This window comes from Varroa jacobsoni, unplaced genomic scaffold (genome assembly GCF_002532875.2).
Source record: "Varroa jacobsoni isolate VJ856 unplaced genomic scaffold, vjacob_1.0 contig02016, whole genome shotgun sequence".
Classification (NCBI taxonomy): domain Eukaryota; kingdom Metazoa; phylum Arthropoda; class Arachnida; order Mesostigmata; family Varroidae; genus Varroa; species Varroa jacobsoni.
In genome coordinates this window covers 31,243-48,902 of record NW_019214737.1, presented here as the reverse complement: position 1 = coordinate 48,902, position 17,660 = coordinate 31,243, and the positions used below count along the sequence as shown (strand labels likewise).

At 42.3% G+C, this 17,660-nt stretch overlaps 1 protein-coding gene across 2 annotated transcripts in view; it reads left to right on the top strand.

Annotated features, from left to right (window-relative positions):
- The first annotated feature begins 1,115 nt into the window (after positions 1–1,115).
- Positions 1,116–17,660, top strand: part of RasGAP1 (Ras GTPase activating protein 1) — a 47,202-nt gene continuing 30,657 nt past the window's right edge. Inside the window, exons 1-2 of one of the 2 annotated variants that reach the window (XM_022853721.2) lie at positions 1,116–6,648; positions 15,094–15,217. In XM_022853721.2, coding sequence (XP_022709456.1) covers positions 6,582–6,648; positions 15,094–15,217 — 191 coding nt within the window. In that variant the 5' untranslated portion in view covers positions 1,116–6,581. The remainder of the gene's footprint in view (positions 6,649–15,093; positions 15,218–17,660) is intronic. The other variant, XM_022853720.2, reaches the window with a different exon arrangement.

Here is a 17,660-nt window from a genome sequence, read left to right as displayed (position 1 = left end):
GAATTTTTCTGCTTATTATAGGCGTGTGTAATCCTTTTTAAAGCACTCGCTCAGTAACGCTTAATAATTTCTAAAGAATTAACATCATAAAATCTCTTTGTTCTTCCAAGTCTCAGAGGTGGAACCTAAGAAACTCTACAAGTGAAATCTTTTATTATTATTATTATTATTATCACATTTTGCGACTGAGGGGTAAATGGTGATTTTTGAAATGTTTGTCAATTTCAAGACACAACAGAGCATTAGATACAGGAATTCATAGCCAACATAACATTTCAGACATCTAACCCTACATAAACCTGTATTAAGTTCAGGTAAGTCAGTTTGTCTAGACCTTAGCTAGACTTTGCATTAAACAGGGAAGGACAGGACCGTTGCGTAAGGTCCAGGATTCTTTCTTACTTCCTTTCAAAAAAAAATAATTTTGAAAATTTTGTACTCGAAGTTACTTGTTTCGTAAGGGGAAATATGTAGGCAGCGTGACAGCAAAGTCATCTATAGTGAAAACGGCGGACGTTGCACAGCAAAAAACAAATCGATTGCAATAATGTACAGACAAGTAATAAATATGTAAATAATGTATAACAAAAAAAAAAAACGAGACCTATTTAGTAAATTAACGGGATTAGTGCAGCCGAATAATTGAAAAGAACCTAGAGATTAGGCTACGCTGGGTGGTCGTTCAGCCCAGGACGGTGTTAGGATAATTCTATCACAGTGACGGCTCGCTAAGTAGAAAAATGATACTATTGTAAGATTAAATTTATCACTTACTCGTTGACCTTCGAATAATTTAGAGAATGAACTGCGGTTAGGTAAGAGAATCGTTCAAACGTATTAGCAGGAAAACGCAATAACTGTAAACAAGCAGTGCAATAGGTATAGCAGGATAAGGGCAATGAGATATTTAAATTAACGACAAAGCCCGTGGGTCCATCTTGTACCAAAAAAAAAAAAAAAAAAGTCTATTCCTTCCTATTTGTATGTAGTTATGTAATAAACAGCTCTGTGAACTGATAATCTATTATCAGATCGAGGCCGAGCAACATTTCCGCTAGTTATCAATCTTTCCTATAATTGAAGCTAGCTGTTTCCCGTTTCGACGTAGCATATGCTCGATACGTAATAGTCAGAATGTGTAAGTCTATGATTCTCTTTATTGCGTTACGATAGTCCACTTCTCCTCCCTCCGCGTTCTTCCCGAGCAACCTGATAAGCATTACTAGCTGACAGCGCTAAATTACAACGGTTTTTGGAGATCCTATCTGTTCGTCCGCATTTATCATGGACACTTTTGTCATCGAGAAATATGGTTACAGTAAAGATGCTACTTCCGAAAAGATACTTGACCTTTTCGAAGTTATTTAGATTTATACAGCATTGCTCACAGTATCTTCGTGTCGACGTTGTTTTTTTTTTGGACGATTTTGTCTACGCTATATGAAAGTTATATTTCATGGTATTGTCACCTAGCTCACCATCGGCCCCAGTCTCATTAGACTGATGCAGTTTTTTGGGTTTATATATTTGTGGAACATTTATTTGAATTGGATCAAGAACGCCATGACACAAAGCCAGATAAGCATAAATAGATCGCGGCTGGTTGGTAACTAAATCAAGCGTACTCGCTTTATTTCGCTTGCATAACATTTTCCAAGATGGTTCCAGAGTTAGGGATTGTGAAACAACCGAGCCGGGAGATCGGCCCAGCAGAGTCAGCTTTCTCATTTCTTTGCGTTTGTTTTTGTGGGCTTATTGCCGCACGCTTCGGTCGTCACACTTCGTTACGGCTCCGTCAACGCGTTGTACAAGAAGCAACGCTGTTTCTGACACGAAAATAAATTGTCGCTTTCATCATTCTCCACACGTGAAATTCCCCGCTACTTAAAACTATTCACGATCGTTTTCTGTCTGCCGCGCTTCGTTTTAAAATTTCTGTCTGCTTCAAAACGCTTGACGACATTAACAGTTCTGTGCTTCTATTGATGCTCCCACGTAGTCGTCGTGAATCTAAATCGTAACGAAACTCTATCTGGCCGCCTGTTATTACCTGCCAACCCAATTGTCACACTGAATGCGCACACGTCAGTGAGTGCCAATCAACAAATAATTCGGTTCGAAATTGGCGCCGTCGATCGAACGACAGGGGTCGCTTTGATCGGTCGATCGTTCATTAGTTCGTCAGCAGCTAATAATACTTCGTCTACTACCAGTCGCCGTGTTGTTGTTGTCGTCGTCGTCGTCGTCGTCGACATGATTGTGGTTCAGGAAGAAGTAAGAGGCACGCCTACTGCTGCCGACCGCCGCTGACGCCGTTATCACCTCTGCCTACTGCTCTCGAGGAGGCGCGCCACAAACGAAACGACTTCCACCCGTTGTAAGCAACTCCCGAGAAGTGTAGGGGGGCTGTCCGCCCCGCTGGACCATTGCTGCCAATGCAGACTCACCGATCGAGCAGCAACAGAAGCGTACTCGTCGCCGTCTGTATTCACTGTAGCAGTAGTCGCACGACACACACACACACACACACACTCACACCCACCCAGCCACCCACCTATACACACACACACTCACATACACACACTCACTCACACACACGCACGCATGCAGACGCACGTCTTCACTCACTCACCCACTCACTCACACACTCACGCACTCTCTCACTCACTCACTCATTCACTCGCTCGCTCGCTCGCTCGCTCACTCACTCACTCACTCACTCACTCACTCACTCACCCCACTGGTTCACTCACCCATCCAGTTTCGGCCGCCACGCGCTAGCAGGAGCGACGGCAGCAGCAGTCGTATCTCGTGCGCTGCTGCCATCCGCTGCTGTTGCACTTATTCCTGTTCTATTCTATTCTATTCTGTTCTGTGGTGGTGGTGGTGGTGCTGGTGCTGCTGTTACTGCTACGGCCGTGGTTCATGCTGGCGTTGTGGTGTGGCGCTGCTGGGAAGTTGCGAGTCGACGGTGCGAGCCTTTCCCTTTTCCGCGAGCCGCTGTGTTATTAGTAAACAAAAACATGGGCGACCAGCTAGCAAAAGCAGCATTTGGGCTAGCGATGATGGGCAGCAAATAGAAAGGAGCGCTTACTCTGACGCCGCCGCTGTCGTGTCCTAGCCAACCGAGCCGAGCTGCGCTAGAACTAAGAGCAGCAGCAGCAGCAGCTGGCGCCGTAACAGTTCGGGGCGAGTGGTGACCGGTTGATGTTGGGCTGCTCGTCGGCGGGAGTATTGGCAGCGGGCAAGCAATAGCTGTCGCTGCTGCTACTGTCCCGTCGCCGCCGCGGCGGGTAACCACAACATAACCGTAGCGGCGGCAGCAGCAGCAGCAGCAGCGCCGATTGTCGTGCTGTATGCTACGACAGCGCCGGTAGCGTATAGCAACAGGGTGTCGCCCCATAAGCAAAAGTCGCAGCAGCTCACAGCGGGTGTGATCGGGTACCGCCGCCCCGGTATTGGCCGTCGTGCTGTTGCCATTTGATCAAAGGCAGATGGACGTTTCTCGCAGCGGTGGTTAGCGACGTTGGTTTGTCGGCAGTGAAGTGAAATCAGATGACGAAATCCTGCTGATCTAGAGAAAAAAAAAAAGGAGAAGACAATCGAGAGAAGAGCAAGGGAACGGCGAACCGGGGAGGCGAAATCGTCTGTTTGCTTGTGCGTCTGAGCGTAAAAGTGCGTACACACGGCGCCGGAATAGAACGGAATAACGAACACAACAACTAGTAAAGACAGAGATAACATTAATGAATGCAGATCAAGCGAACAGACAGTGGCGATGAGAGAACGTTTTGTCAATTGATATTACGACCTGGCTTCAGTGAACGTTACCCGCACTTTAGTTAACGCTGTTTATCCTCTCTGATGATCAGTGGTGCAGTATTGTTAACTTTGGCGTGTGCATCAAGCAACAGCGGAAACATTATGATTGAACTGCGGCGGTGATACGTACGACAAATCGTTGTTTTTATCGTACGACTGTGTACAGTCGTCTGAACGCTGACGCGTTGTCTATCTTGAGTTGACGCACGGGCCGAATACGACTACGAGGAGTTCGAGAAGTGAGGGGAACTCCAGCGGTTGTGGCCATAACAAGGCCGTCGTCTCTAACCGCCATTGCGATGTTGGAATTTCGTCGTGTTTGTCCCAGTGCTTCGATCGACTGCGGCAGTGATATATCGTTAACCGTAAACAGATTTAGTTGTTAAATGATTGATACAAAGCGGAATACGCCTGTGACCTGACAAAGAGCCTACGATTCTTGCCGTTCATTGGGTACCGAATGATCTTCTCGATGTAATTAAACAGGTCAATCAACAACAGCTGTCGTGACGAATGAATAATCGGAAACCAATCCGATTGCAACTGAATCCGACATGATCGAAACAAACGGACGGGGGTTATGGAGCGAATCTAGCTAGCTAGCTAGCTAACTAACGTAACGCCAACTGTTATCACTCGAGTACCACTAGTAGCGAAGCCGTTGTCAGTTGATCGGCCGTTCGGTGTATCCCACATAACGACTCCTTGCCGCCGTCGACGCGTCGAACGCCTCGCATCGTTCGTGCATCTGTCGCCTGAGTCGATATCTGCCCCTCCGCCGCCACCCCAGTTACACTGTATTGTAGTTGCCGACGGGCTGTACTACAACTGAGATGCTTGGTAAGCGTCATACGCGTCGTCATCTTCAATAGCAATAGGAACAACGACAATATCGTGAGTGAACGCAACGGTAGTGAGCCGAACAGTGGGGAGGCGGGACAATAATATCGCCGGTTAGGTATTAGTTGCAGTCGGCTACGATTAGAAGTGACGAGCGTATGATATTGCGGCAGATGTTGGAGTCGGTCTTTGGTGGTAGCAGCAACTGGAGCAGTAACGCTAGTACAGAACGTTAGTCAGCCAATTGAAATCGGCAAAAGCAAAATGAACGCAAGCTACTACTATAACTGCTGGTGAACGCGTCGTAGATCTACTTAGCCTTTTTACCCGTTACACAGTTACCTATTAGTACAAGCGTTCTGGTTACGGCGGGGAGCAGTCGCCATAAATCGATGGTAAGAGCCAATCGATCAATCGAGGTGTTGATATTGGGGGTTGTTATACAAAGTGTCAAGTAGACACGGTTCCAGAGAGCACAAGCGAAAACCTGTTCGGCGCTTCGTTTGCCACTGCAGTTGTTGAAAGCATAGCTGTTACGATGAGCCCTGCTAGCGGAGATTCCCAGTTGGTATAGGTCAGTGCGTGAAAGTGGTTCAGCCTGTTAGTCAACGAGTTTACTGCCAGGCACACGCAAGAGGATAGTGTGTCCGTCCCTCGGGACCTCCATCCGTCCCCCGTCTGGCCGTCCCCTGCCTGCCTGGCCGCCCGCCAGCTCAGTCAATCACTTGGTGACGATTGTGCCTCTACCGTCCGTGTTCCAGCGTGTAGCAACACCATTCATGCCAGCGTGTCGAAAGTAAAGTTGTTGTTTCATTCGCTGAGTGTCCTCCAGTGTTTCGACACTGTGTTCTCCAACTTTGCCACAGTCACACAAGTTCGCACATACAGATTCATACACGCGCGCGCACGCACGCACACACACACACAGACAGACACACACACACACACGCACATCTGTTCCCTGCATTACTGGCCTGCTGCCTGTTTTCTAGCTCTTGTCTGTTTGTGCGTCTGCGCGGCAGCCTGCCCCAGTCCGCAGTTCGTTTATCCGTCCGCCAGCCATACGTCGTCTGTAACTGGGCTAGCCAAGCGGCCGGTTGCTCTATGAAAGAGCCGCAGCAGCAGCAGCAGCAGCGGTAGTCGCATCAACAGCGGTCGATTGATGTAGAGTACCGTGGAGCGCCGCATAGTGAGTGGAACGAAGAGGTTCGCTTGTTTGATCGGTCTATCATCGCTCGCTCTGTCGGCCTAGAGTAGTTGCAGGTCCGTCGGTTTGCCGCTACTTCTACGGCGGCTGCTGCTGCTGCTGTTGGCTATCGCTGCTTTACCACTACCGCTTTGTCAGTTCAGACTACTCTATTATTGCCGTTGCTGGAGTGGAGGCGGCACTGACGGTCGTCGTCGCGGGTTGCGCGTCTACTGCTGTTCCTACTGTACCACCCGCGTTGCACAGTAGAATGGATCGAGTGAGTTGAACTCGATGGTGTTGAATGGTTCACTCGTTGCGGGCCGATGCCGACGCTGAAATCCATCGAGGAACATGTAAAGATTGCCAGTGTGGCCAAAGGAAGCCGGGGGGGGGGGGAGGCAACAGCCCCAGCGGAGCCGCTAATAGCACCATTAAATACAAGGGCTAGCAGGAACTTCAAACGAAAGAGAATAGCAGCAAGATAACAGAAATAGACGAAGCTCGATACGATGACGCTGGTTCACCGTTGATAGTTGCAAGTGGGGCCGACTATGGCAGTACCGTCACGATGACGCGACTAATGACGATTATATTTTTATTCTGTATTAACATACTATAACTGTGTTTACTAGCCGATTCTGGAATATGGAGTACGTGCAGTGGTATAGTGCGTTCGCGATCATTGAGCGTCGGCCGTAACATAGTATACGCATGTGTGTGTTATTATGAGATGGCGGCAATGGCGTGGCCAGCGAGTGACCAAGTTCGAACGATCGAGAAGTTGGCCGTGATCTTTGGTGAGTAAAGCGTGTTCGATTTTATTTAATAGTATTTGAACGATCGTGTGCTTGAACGAGCTTTGCAATAGCGAATGCGATGCGCAGACAAGAACAATAGCGACGCGATAATAAACCCGTATAGGAGAGGGCAGTTCACGCAGTATAAACGTAATAACAGTCCGGCATAACCGGCAAGATGAACTCTGACGGATATTCTTCAGAGTGATGTTTTTTTGGTAGAGAAGCTTATAATCCGAGTGTGAAAATTCATTATTTGCTTCTGGCAAAATATGTTAGAAGTTTTCGTCCTTTACTTAATCCGATTCTATGAACTTTTTTTTTTCTGCACGTTCCCTTAAACACCGTCATCGCAGACTATCCGATGCAACCGCATAATCATGGTTTAAATGTTTCGAATTCTACGTTTCTACTGCCGTTGAGCACTGTTTCAGACGGTTGACTCTCGGCACGAAACAAGGTGTACCTACCCCCGATTTCGAATTTTGACCACGTGACATTTGAGTTTAGTAGGCAAACAAAGTATCATCGCACGGGCACGATGATAACCGCAGTCTAAACCAGCTTTAGTCGTCGCCCTGTTTAATCTACGTTTGTATTAATACTCAAATGTCTGAAAATATCCGTGTTATTTTGTGATACATATGGCGACAATCCAAAGAAGTATTCATTGACACGCGCCAACAAAAGGCAGCCTATCGATCCTTAGAGACACGTTTACATTGAATGGGTATTTCTAGCAAAACGAAAAATTGAAATGAGAACATACGCTAGAACGTCCTTCTTTTTACCACAGATTTGTTTTCTCGTTTCCACTCAAACGAAACATTATCTTTTATGCGAAATAAACTTAACGGTCCATGTAGTTGTATAGCGTGACCTCAGAGATATTTCTGTTGTCTTCGATAGCGGTTCGGTCGAGAAGTTTCTTCTTTCAAGTCATTTAAAGTAATGGAAGACATTTTGGAAAAGAGTCAACATCGCTCACTGAAATAACTCAACTTTTTTCGCCATTTGGGCAATAAATTGATTTTTAGGGTAACGAAGACCGCATTCATTCATAGACCTCTTTTCGGACGTCTGCTTCATGTTTTGTATCGCCTGTCTTCCAAGCCGCGCTGCATGGATCCGAACAGCTGTAATACGATAAAGCAAGAACTAGATCGCTATAGACCGGATGTAGCGAAATTTCCTTCTAAGCTCTGTCAGACTCTTCCGGGTCGTGAAAGAGCCTTCGAGTTGAATATTGTCCTGCTACCACAAGTAATTTTGCGTTGTCCTTTGTCTCCCCAGACTCTTTATACTCCTTTTTTTAAAACATGTGACGAGCAGGCATAATCATTTTAAGTTTCAACAGCAACGGAACCAGCACGTGGGTATCTCAATAAGCATGTGTTGTTCCAAATAAATCTATCCCGAGAACTTACCACCAAATTCATAGTAAAGCATCCATTTCAAGTCTCATTAAACCGTCGGTTGTCTATCCCATCGATTTTCGACGCTCAGACTTATCGGAGATTTAATTAGGGTTATAAAGAGGTGTTCCTTATTTCATTAGTATTCAGAAGATTCCTTATTTATTCATGATGTAGAAGTAACGTATTTTCTATGCGTGCGGTCAGTCGGCTGACACTGAGTTCATGCAGAAGCCACTTTAATTTGTCCCATATAGACCCTCTATGCTTCGAGTTTTTACGTCCGGTATCGCCATTGGGTATTCCATCAGATGGTTGACTTCCGGCACAAAACGAAGTATGTATACACCGGCGTTCGAACCTGGAATTAGCCGACAAATACGTTACCTAATAAGCTACCACAGGGACCCATATTGACCCCGGTAGATGTAAGAGTCTTATGACAGTGGTGGCAAGCTCTAGAAGTAGCTCGCCGAATTTGCAAGCAATAGTACCCACAGTTTATTGTTATTCCTTTCATGCAGCTGTCCGACACACGCACCGTTTAGGGTTAATATAAGGATCTTCAATTCCGGATTGCGTAAATCAATTTCGATAAATGTGCTTACCCTTGATCTTTTGGGCGACAGTCGTCTTTCTATCTCCATATTTTCTCGGAGGAGACCATGTCGACGAATTCACAACGTTTCCGGTTCATGATTTCATCGCGCTAAACAACAAAGCAAACGAACTCAGGCAAAAGGTAAACACAGGATAGTCCGGAGGAAAACAAAATATAGAAGTAATAATAATAATAGAAAGTTTTCTGAATTACTTTGCGACCGACCTAATAGGACTGCTATAATCAGTTCGCTAGAGATCGTCTTAACATCAGCTTGAGAAGATTGCCTACATATATATGATTCAGTATGGGCATTTTTGCTAAAGTAGAAACAAATATTTTTATATTTCAAAACAATATTTTAATTTAAGTATGCGCTAAATTACCTCTTGCCATTTTTTTATCCCCATCTATTCCATCACTGTGGGACTCTGTCGTTTCCGGGCAAAAAATCGTTAACAGATTATCGTCTGATGACGCAAAGTCTGGACTAAACGGTGAAATCATATCTATTTGAGCTGTTTCAATGTCTGCCGGGTAACCTAGATGTATCTGATCCGGCGTTGTCATAATAAAATGCGACGCCTTTTACGTTCTCTAGGATCGATTCTTCAATTTTGCATTGACGTGTTGTAAGCTTGTTAATTATTCACAGTAGGATCCATCGTTTTGCCAGGTGACAGCAACTCATAGTATATGATTCCTTTCTAATTTCACCTAACACATAGCATCAACTTCTTTGGCAATACTTTAGGCTTTGTGACGGATTGTGAAGCTTTTTCTTTATTTGCGCAATATTGTCATTATGTGGGTCCCTTTTCATCGTTGGTGATCAACTGCTTTTAAAGTGGCTTGATTTCGTTGGGTTCCGTAGAGTTTCGGAAATGAAAACACGACCGTCAATTCTTTCGCGTCTATTCGCGTGGCACCCAAACATGGCGCTTTTTCTTCAAATGATTTAAAACTGTTCAGCTGTCTTTCATAGCTATTCATGTGTGGATCTTGCTCAACCTTCGTAATCATTTTATTAATTTTATCCGTCATTGCTCGACCACTACGAGGAACAGCCGAAATTGCCAGAACGAAAGTGACAGAACCATCCTTGATGACGCACCCTGACCATAAACAGAACAAATTTGGTATAGGCCTAAGCAGACATTTGTCTCTTTATCATTATTAGCAAAAATTTGACTCTTCATTCGCTAGGTCTTAAGGCGTCCTGGCAACATTGTCACATTTACTACCGGCAGATCTCAACTTTCGATTGACACCAACGTTTAACTGACTGTTTATATTTGATATGCGCTTTCGAAGCCATCTAGCTGTTACTTTTCGACAACTTCATATATCCTCACCCTCCGAATATATGCGAACTTCTCATGGTTTCGCTGTAAAAAAAAGGTTCATCATTGAAGAAAAAATGCTCTTTTCGAAAAACACTCCCGGCTATAGGTTGAACAGATGATGCTTTCAACAGTTTATCGTCATGTTAGGTAGGAGAAAAATTGTACCAATCATTGATAATTGTGCAGCCGATGCCACGTGATAATAAAAGCGATAGGCGGTTGACACCAACGACATATACTACATAATGTGAAAACACAATGCCCTTAGTTTAAATTGATGTATATACACATGTGTGCATGTATTTCTACTAAGCTAGCTTGTATTTTGAGACTACTCGCTTTTTCAGTTTCTTTCTTCAATACCCATCGACGACATCTAGTCTCATATATGCTCTAAATATGGTGGTCCATGTGGACCAATCTTACCTTGCTTCATACAGCCGCAACAAGGTTATGTAATATAGTACATAATAATCCATTTTATAAAACGAAATTTGTTTTCAATTTACGTTTGGAAATGTACCTCTGAAGCAGGTGACAGAGAAATGGGCTGTTCAGCTTGCCCCTTTATAGTCGAACGAATGTTCGATGGAATATGAAACGAGGTCTTAGCTACTGTATGTATTTCTGACCCGAGTCGCTTCAAAATCAGCCATTTTGTTGATAGAAAATACGGAGTAGTCTATATACACCCCGCATGAGTAGGTCGCATGACTGTATCACACGTAAGCTCCGAAGTAAGTAAACGAACAGCGTGACGAAGAGGCGTATGCGTGACATATTACTGAATGGATAGATAAATAGGACGCAACCATACCTGCACCTTTTCCTTTAGTGGTAGCACATCTTTTGAACTAGTCCATATCATGCTGCTTCGGTTGGCAATAGCAGCACCGCTATTGCCGTGCTGTATGTATGTATTGTATGTAGACTATATTGGTTTTTATATCTGATACCTAAGTAGTGGTTGCTTAAGCGGCGGGCCGTGGCTAAGCTAGCGACAAGCTGGCCTGTAGGATTACAGTCTGCTTCCCTTAGCGGGTTTAGCGTACGCCCGTTGTGTATGCATGGTACCGTGGGCAATATCCATTGGTTTACTCTCTGGCGTGCGAACAAAGCCCCCGTCGCTCAGTTTTGCGTGTGGCCACCCTAACCGCTCCACCTTCAATTCGACCTGTGGAAGCTGTAAAGCCAATCTGCGATTCTCCTAGTGTCACCAATGGATTAGTAATTGTCGATTTATTTCACATTTACACATGTACATATATACAGGAGGTATTACCCACCGTCATTATACGATGTCGATACTGTTCAGCTACCCAGTCAACCAGCCAAAAAAAAACCTTAACTTCATCACGGTCTGTTGGTGTCAGCTGAACCCACTGGCGGTAATCAGTCACGCGCAGTTTCAACAACTGCAGCAGGGGGGGCAATAGGGGAGGATGATGCTGATGATCATCTTAGTCTGTAATTCAGCCGCGTCGTAAAGTCTACTAACAATGTATACTGAAAAGTCGTTTGCTAATAAATTATGTTACGCTATCAACAAAGGCTATAATTAGCTAAACCAATTGTTCAGTAGAGTAATGACGGAGCCCACCGTCCATAGCTCTGGTAGTGTGGGAGTATCGTCGTTGTGTTATTAGCTCTAAAAACCTGTTTTTTTTTTCTCCAAGTGTCTTTTTTCTCAGGATATACATTCAGTGTTCTATGTCAACTGACGTATGCAGTCATTGCCACAAAAGAACAGGACGCTGAACGCTATTTTTTGCTTGCTTTTTTTTATCGCTTTTAGTATTCGTTGGTCAGAATGACCTTGACGGGCTCAAATTATGAACTTTTTGTCGCCAAATTGAACGGTTCTGGAGCAATGCAGTCGATAAGAGTACTTACTGCCTGCGTCGAGGTGACTATGAATACGACATGTTAATCTGAAAATAGGTGTTGGCCTTTCTGAGCTACTTAGGTATAAGCCCAGTATTTATTTGGCATCGTAAACAGTTGTTATGCTGCTCAAGCATGAGCGTAAATCGTCTATGACCTGTTGTGACTCGACAATGGGAGAATTGAGCTATTCCTATGTATTTATTAGTGATTCCTTTCCATATGATGTTTGTGATTACTCTGTTATGTATACTCCGTTCGGCCTTCTTCTGACAACTACAGCAGATTTACTGGATACTACCTTGACGTTTATTGGGTGCTATCGTATACGGCCACGCGAACAGCCATAGGTTTGATCATAAGTAAATAATAATAATAATGTTTTTCTTTTCTTAATAAGCTTTTCAATAATTGTGGGTTCGAGCATGCTAGATTTGATCTATGATCGAACGTCATCACTGTTACCGGCATCTTTATTCAAAATTCAACTTTTCTTTTCAGAGCTGTTGTTAGAGAAAAATAATAGTCGCAGTTCAACGTCCGATGTTGTTGTTGTTGTTTAAGATGGCTGGTTCTCAGTACAAAATAAAACGGTGTCTGGCCGGGCTTTTAGCCCGCGTCTAAGTCCATTATTTTATAGTCTAGTAAAAAAAAGCGTTGTTACTAGAGTATCGCGGGGATCTTAATGTGATCAAAAGCATTCCAATGAGCTACCCCCAGGAATAACCACTTATTGTTCATTGTTAGACGTGAAACGATCATTGAGCTCAAAACTGATAGGATAACCTTAAGACAATTAATAAACGTAAGATTGTTCTTTTTGTCGATAAGATATAATAAACCAATAAGATAAAATAAACTGATAATTTTCGTTGTGTTTTACTAGCGTTATATACCCTAGCATAGGGTAGTAATTAGATTTTTCTCGACTGTGTCATTGCCGGCTCATGGTTCAACTTAGCGCCAAATGGAAGAAATACAATTCTCTCCGCCTCTAGGTAGAAATGCCTTGCAATAGCAAGTGGATTGTGTCCCGTTATCTTCTCGTTCAGGCTTTGCTTTTCAGCTCGATATGTAATACTTTGTTATCGCCATTTTTAGGCTACGGATTCGGCCTAACTCTAGGCGAAATCGTCTGGAATTTCCGTTATAGGCTACTGCTCAAGTTTCGTTGTACGGTATGAGACATTATTCTAAATAAAGAATAGTCTTATCGTACATTTTTGGGAAGTGAACTGGTCGAAAAATATCTGAATATTTTAGGCGGGGCTCGCAATATGACAATAAAATCACTATTTTTTTTTCTATAATTGTCATAGTAAGCTATGTGTCAGGACCAGTAGATTTCTAGCATTGATTAAAATTAAAAAAATTTCTTATTTTAAAAAATTAAATTGTTGTCAGTTAGAAGCAGGTTATCATGATATGTGTCTACTCCCTTTTCCTATTGCTAGGGAACAAAGGCAATAACCAGTTAGCACGCAGCAAGCAGTCTTTTATGTTCGATTGCTTCAGGTTTTAAGTAAAAATTGTCGGTCCATATGAGACAGTGTCATATAATGATGATCAGAAAATTGTGGATTGAGCATAGCTTCGTGCATGGAATCATTGTCCGATTGGTCAGGAAAAAAGGAGTGCATCGGGAAATTAAAGCTCTGATACCGTTACAATTTGTTATTTAAAGGCGTTGAGCACGGCCTCTAAAACTTTATATGGAAATTTCAGTTTAAAAAATCACGTATGTTTTTAGTTTAAGTAGCCTTTAGGTATAGAAGTTATGGCATTCTTTAGTGGTACCAGTCTATTGAATAATGGTGAAAGTTTCCCAAGCAACTGTAAATCGACTTTAACGAAGCCATAATAGTTCTCATAAAGTGAGACACTTTATAACCGATTTTAAAAATCTTCCGAAATTTCCCTATGACAAACCTATGCAGAGAAGTTTTGAAAACATCGCAACAGCGAGGTTTAATATAGACAAACTGTTTTAATTTAATATAATATTATACTAATACGTTACTAATATATTAGTGCTTAAAGAAAAATTATCTTAAAAATCTTAAGTTATTTACATATTCGTCAAGTTCGAGATTATATGATCGGCAGTGCCCCATTAAATTTACAAACCTATTTGGCTAATTTTTATATAGATATCGTGGTTTTGACCTCGTGGAAATGAGTCCTGTAAACCTCTGTTGCATATTATGTCACAATGAGATTGCGTAAACTAGCATTTGCGGTACCTGCTGAATATGACCAGGTTTAAATATACATAATTTTCGACTCCTGTTAATCGCTTTAAAATTTGAATTCACGACTCAATCCTATCTTGTACTTTAATTATAATACTGATATATGCTCAGAATAGAGGATCATGAAACAAAAAAAAAAAGAAATATTTTAAACATTTGTTCTATTCTATATTCTAGAATTTGAAAACATAGAGAAATAGCTTATTTACATAGGCATAATTACTAGCTGACTAGACTGAACCCATGATTTTCTTGTTTGTATAAAGCGGACACCGGGTGCAGTAGTGGCAATAACTATAAACATTAAAAAACAAATTATAGTTTATTAAACATTTCACCTGTTCGAGTCGAACAGCGAAAATTCTACCTCAACGAGCCTAGGTATTTTGAATTTGTCGCAATCTCGATTAGATCTGAGATATACTGTGATTCTATCCGATAAAATGACATTGATAATCAGTAGTACTTGTGTTTTACTAGCTTAGAAGACAGTAATGATAAGTAAGTGATTTTTTTTTCGGTACAACTAGGGATGGCAAGACGATTGGCCGACACAGTCGTACGTTAGTTTACAATACACACGATAATATCTTACCTTGGTAACTGCTCGCCATCGTTTGTTATTTATAGCACGGTTTTTCTTTCTTTTTTTTTTTTTTTTTTTTTAATCATAGGCAAGAGTTTTCTAGCCTATGATGCAATTTCTTTTACGCTACTGATTCGAAGCGTTGTTGCGTGCTTCGTTACAACGCTGTTATATGCACATATATTACGTTATGCTCTCTTTCAGTAACGACAGTTCTTCTGATAGTGCCGTTTTTCGGGTGACGTCAGCGGTCATGATGTTCAACTTGTCGAAACCACACCATTTTTGGGTCAGTTCAGATATTTAGATGCACTTAAAATCGTGCGCTAATGTTTAACGCATTATATATTAACTATTTCAGGCGAAGCAAAGAATTTACCACCAAAGGGCAGCTGTAATGCGGATTCCGGTAGAGATGTCTACTTTTCACTTCGGCTTGATCAAGAAGAAATCTACCGGACAACGGTGTTTGAGAAGACACTCAAGTTAGTAGTCAATGGTTGGCACCATAACACTGCCACCAACACGTCACACATAAATAGCCTCTTCCTTTTGGCAGTTAGAGAAACGAAAAATCATCGTTTCACATGCGCGTACATAATGCATGCATGCATGCATGCATGCGAGCGAACTTTAGACAGCGTCTAGCGTCGAGGTTTCCGCAATTAGGCCTGCTGAGGACGTTCTGTTTAGCCTTGGGACGTACCGTTCCTGAGTTCTATTAGAAATGTTATATTGGTCGACAAAATACTCTCTTGACAGCGTCGAGGCGTAAGGTTTGTTGCTTATAGCCAAATTTTAAAGGTAAAGCCTATTTGTACGCTTTGTGAATCGGCTATAAATACTAGTTCGATACTTTACGGCTACCTAAACTATTCCTAGCTGAAATTAAATCTTCTTTATATTTGTTATTGTTCAAAACGTCCGATACCTTAATGTACATGCGTAAGTTCGTCCTATAATGGTATTTAACTTTTAGATTGAGATGCAGTAGAAACAGCCGGTCACACAGCATTTGTTGCTAATTAGCTATTCGGAGGAGTCTTTTCAAATTGGACAACCTCAAATGAGCCTAACCATATTATGGGTTATTGTTCCTATTGTTGGGCAAATGAGTTTGTCGATCCGGGTCGACAAGCCCAAACATTACTGACTAACAAATTAGGAATTCATAGTTCTTACATCGTTCAGAATATTGACTGCTACAATATGATTACGAAGTAAACCGCAATGACTAGATCGTTTAACTGTAACAATGATTCATTATCGAGCAAGCTTTTAAGCAGCGGAGCAATGATGTAATGGAAAAATGATCAATAAAATTTATTAGAACTCTTTTCAAATAAAGCTAGCTGAACATGCTGCCAAAGGTCCTGTTATGGCCATTTGCAAATAACTGGCAAGTTCGAACTCATCAAATGGTAATAGCAGACCAACCCAATAGGCCCTTATCATTTTGGGTATAATTTCATACGCGATGTGACCTCATGAATTCCGTACAAAAATAGTGTATGAGACCTAGGCCATGACGTAGCGGTAAAAAGTGTTCACAATTCATAGGTATAGTCACAGTTTTTATAATAATTAATCTGTTTTCGAGTGCAAAAATAATGAATTTAGGACAAATGAGGAGCTTGATAACCGGCGGAAATGTTTCCGTTCGTCGGTGTTATGGCTTCAGGGGCTTAGTAAAGCTTGGCTAAGGCTAGAAGGCATAAGCTGGAGTTCCATTAGCAAGAATCTTTTTAATCCTTGTTACAAGATCATGCCTGAATTGAGCTAAATAAAAATTTCTTACTCATGCTAAGTTAATGTTTGTTGGCATCTAATTGTCTGACGGCCAACTAGTCAAAGATTTTTCTCAGACTTCATGTCCTTATGTTATTGACAGACTAATACGCCGATGGTCATGCACTGTATTAAATGGAACATATAAGCTAGCAAGCTGCAGTGACATAGAAAAGCATATTTTGTTTATCAAAGACTAAACTTTATCGAGCTCAAGTCCATACAATTTTGTGACTGTACTTATGTGACAAAGTTAAGCTACTGCCGATATCTTCATTTATAATCCTATTTTTACCTACTATACGTCGTCATAACGACCTAACCATTTTCGACTTTGATTTGATCATTCGTTTGCTGCCGTCACAGCTGCTTATGTGGCAATTGCTCGACGAACGGCAGGATGATTGATCTGCTTCAACTGACTTCAACATTTACACATGTTCAATATCGAGTGATTTTTCGAAGACAACATGGCTCCGACATGTATTGAGCGCATAATTTCGAAAAATTTCAAATTCACTTGAACACTATTAACATGGTGCACGTGGCGCGACCTAAGGAAACAGTCCGCTGCCGTTGGGGTCGTTGCTTGTCCCGTTTGGCTTCCATTGACAGAACTGATTCAAGCCGATACTCTCCAAAGTTGCCGAAACGTCATCACAAGCTCGCTTTATTAGCTTATCTTTCCACAATCTTTGCGAAGACTTTGCTGTGTTCTGTTGAAAAGAAGACGAAAGGCACTATGTGATCTCGTTATAAGGTTAAACTAACCCAATGCCCATCTAATAATAGTACTGATAATAACTGTTTATCACTTGTAATGCTGATAATTTAGAGATGATTTTGCATTAAGCCGTCTTAGCTATAGTTTGCCAATTATCGTTAAGGATATTTGACATACGGGTCGTTGAATCACTACAATGCTGTATCGAAATAAACGTCATGCTCCATTAGGGAGAAACAAACCGCTTCACTGCCGGATAAATGTTTCGTAATATAATGACACACCTGATTTCTCAATGAAGGGATACGAGATATGTCACAGATAAACAACAAGCCTTGCAGCCTGTCGACCAACTGCAGTAACATCGTTGACTGCTGCGCAGCTTTCAGCGCTAACCTTTATGTAGCTCTCGTGTG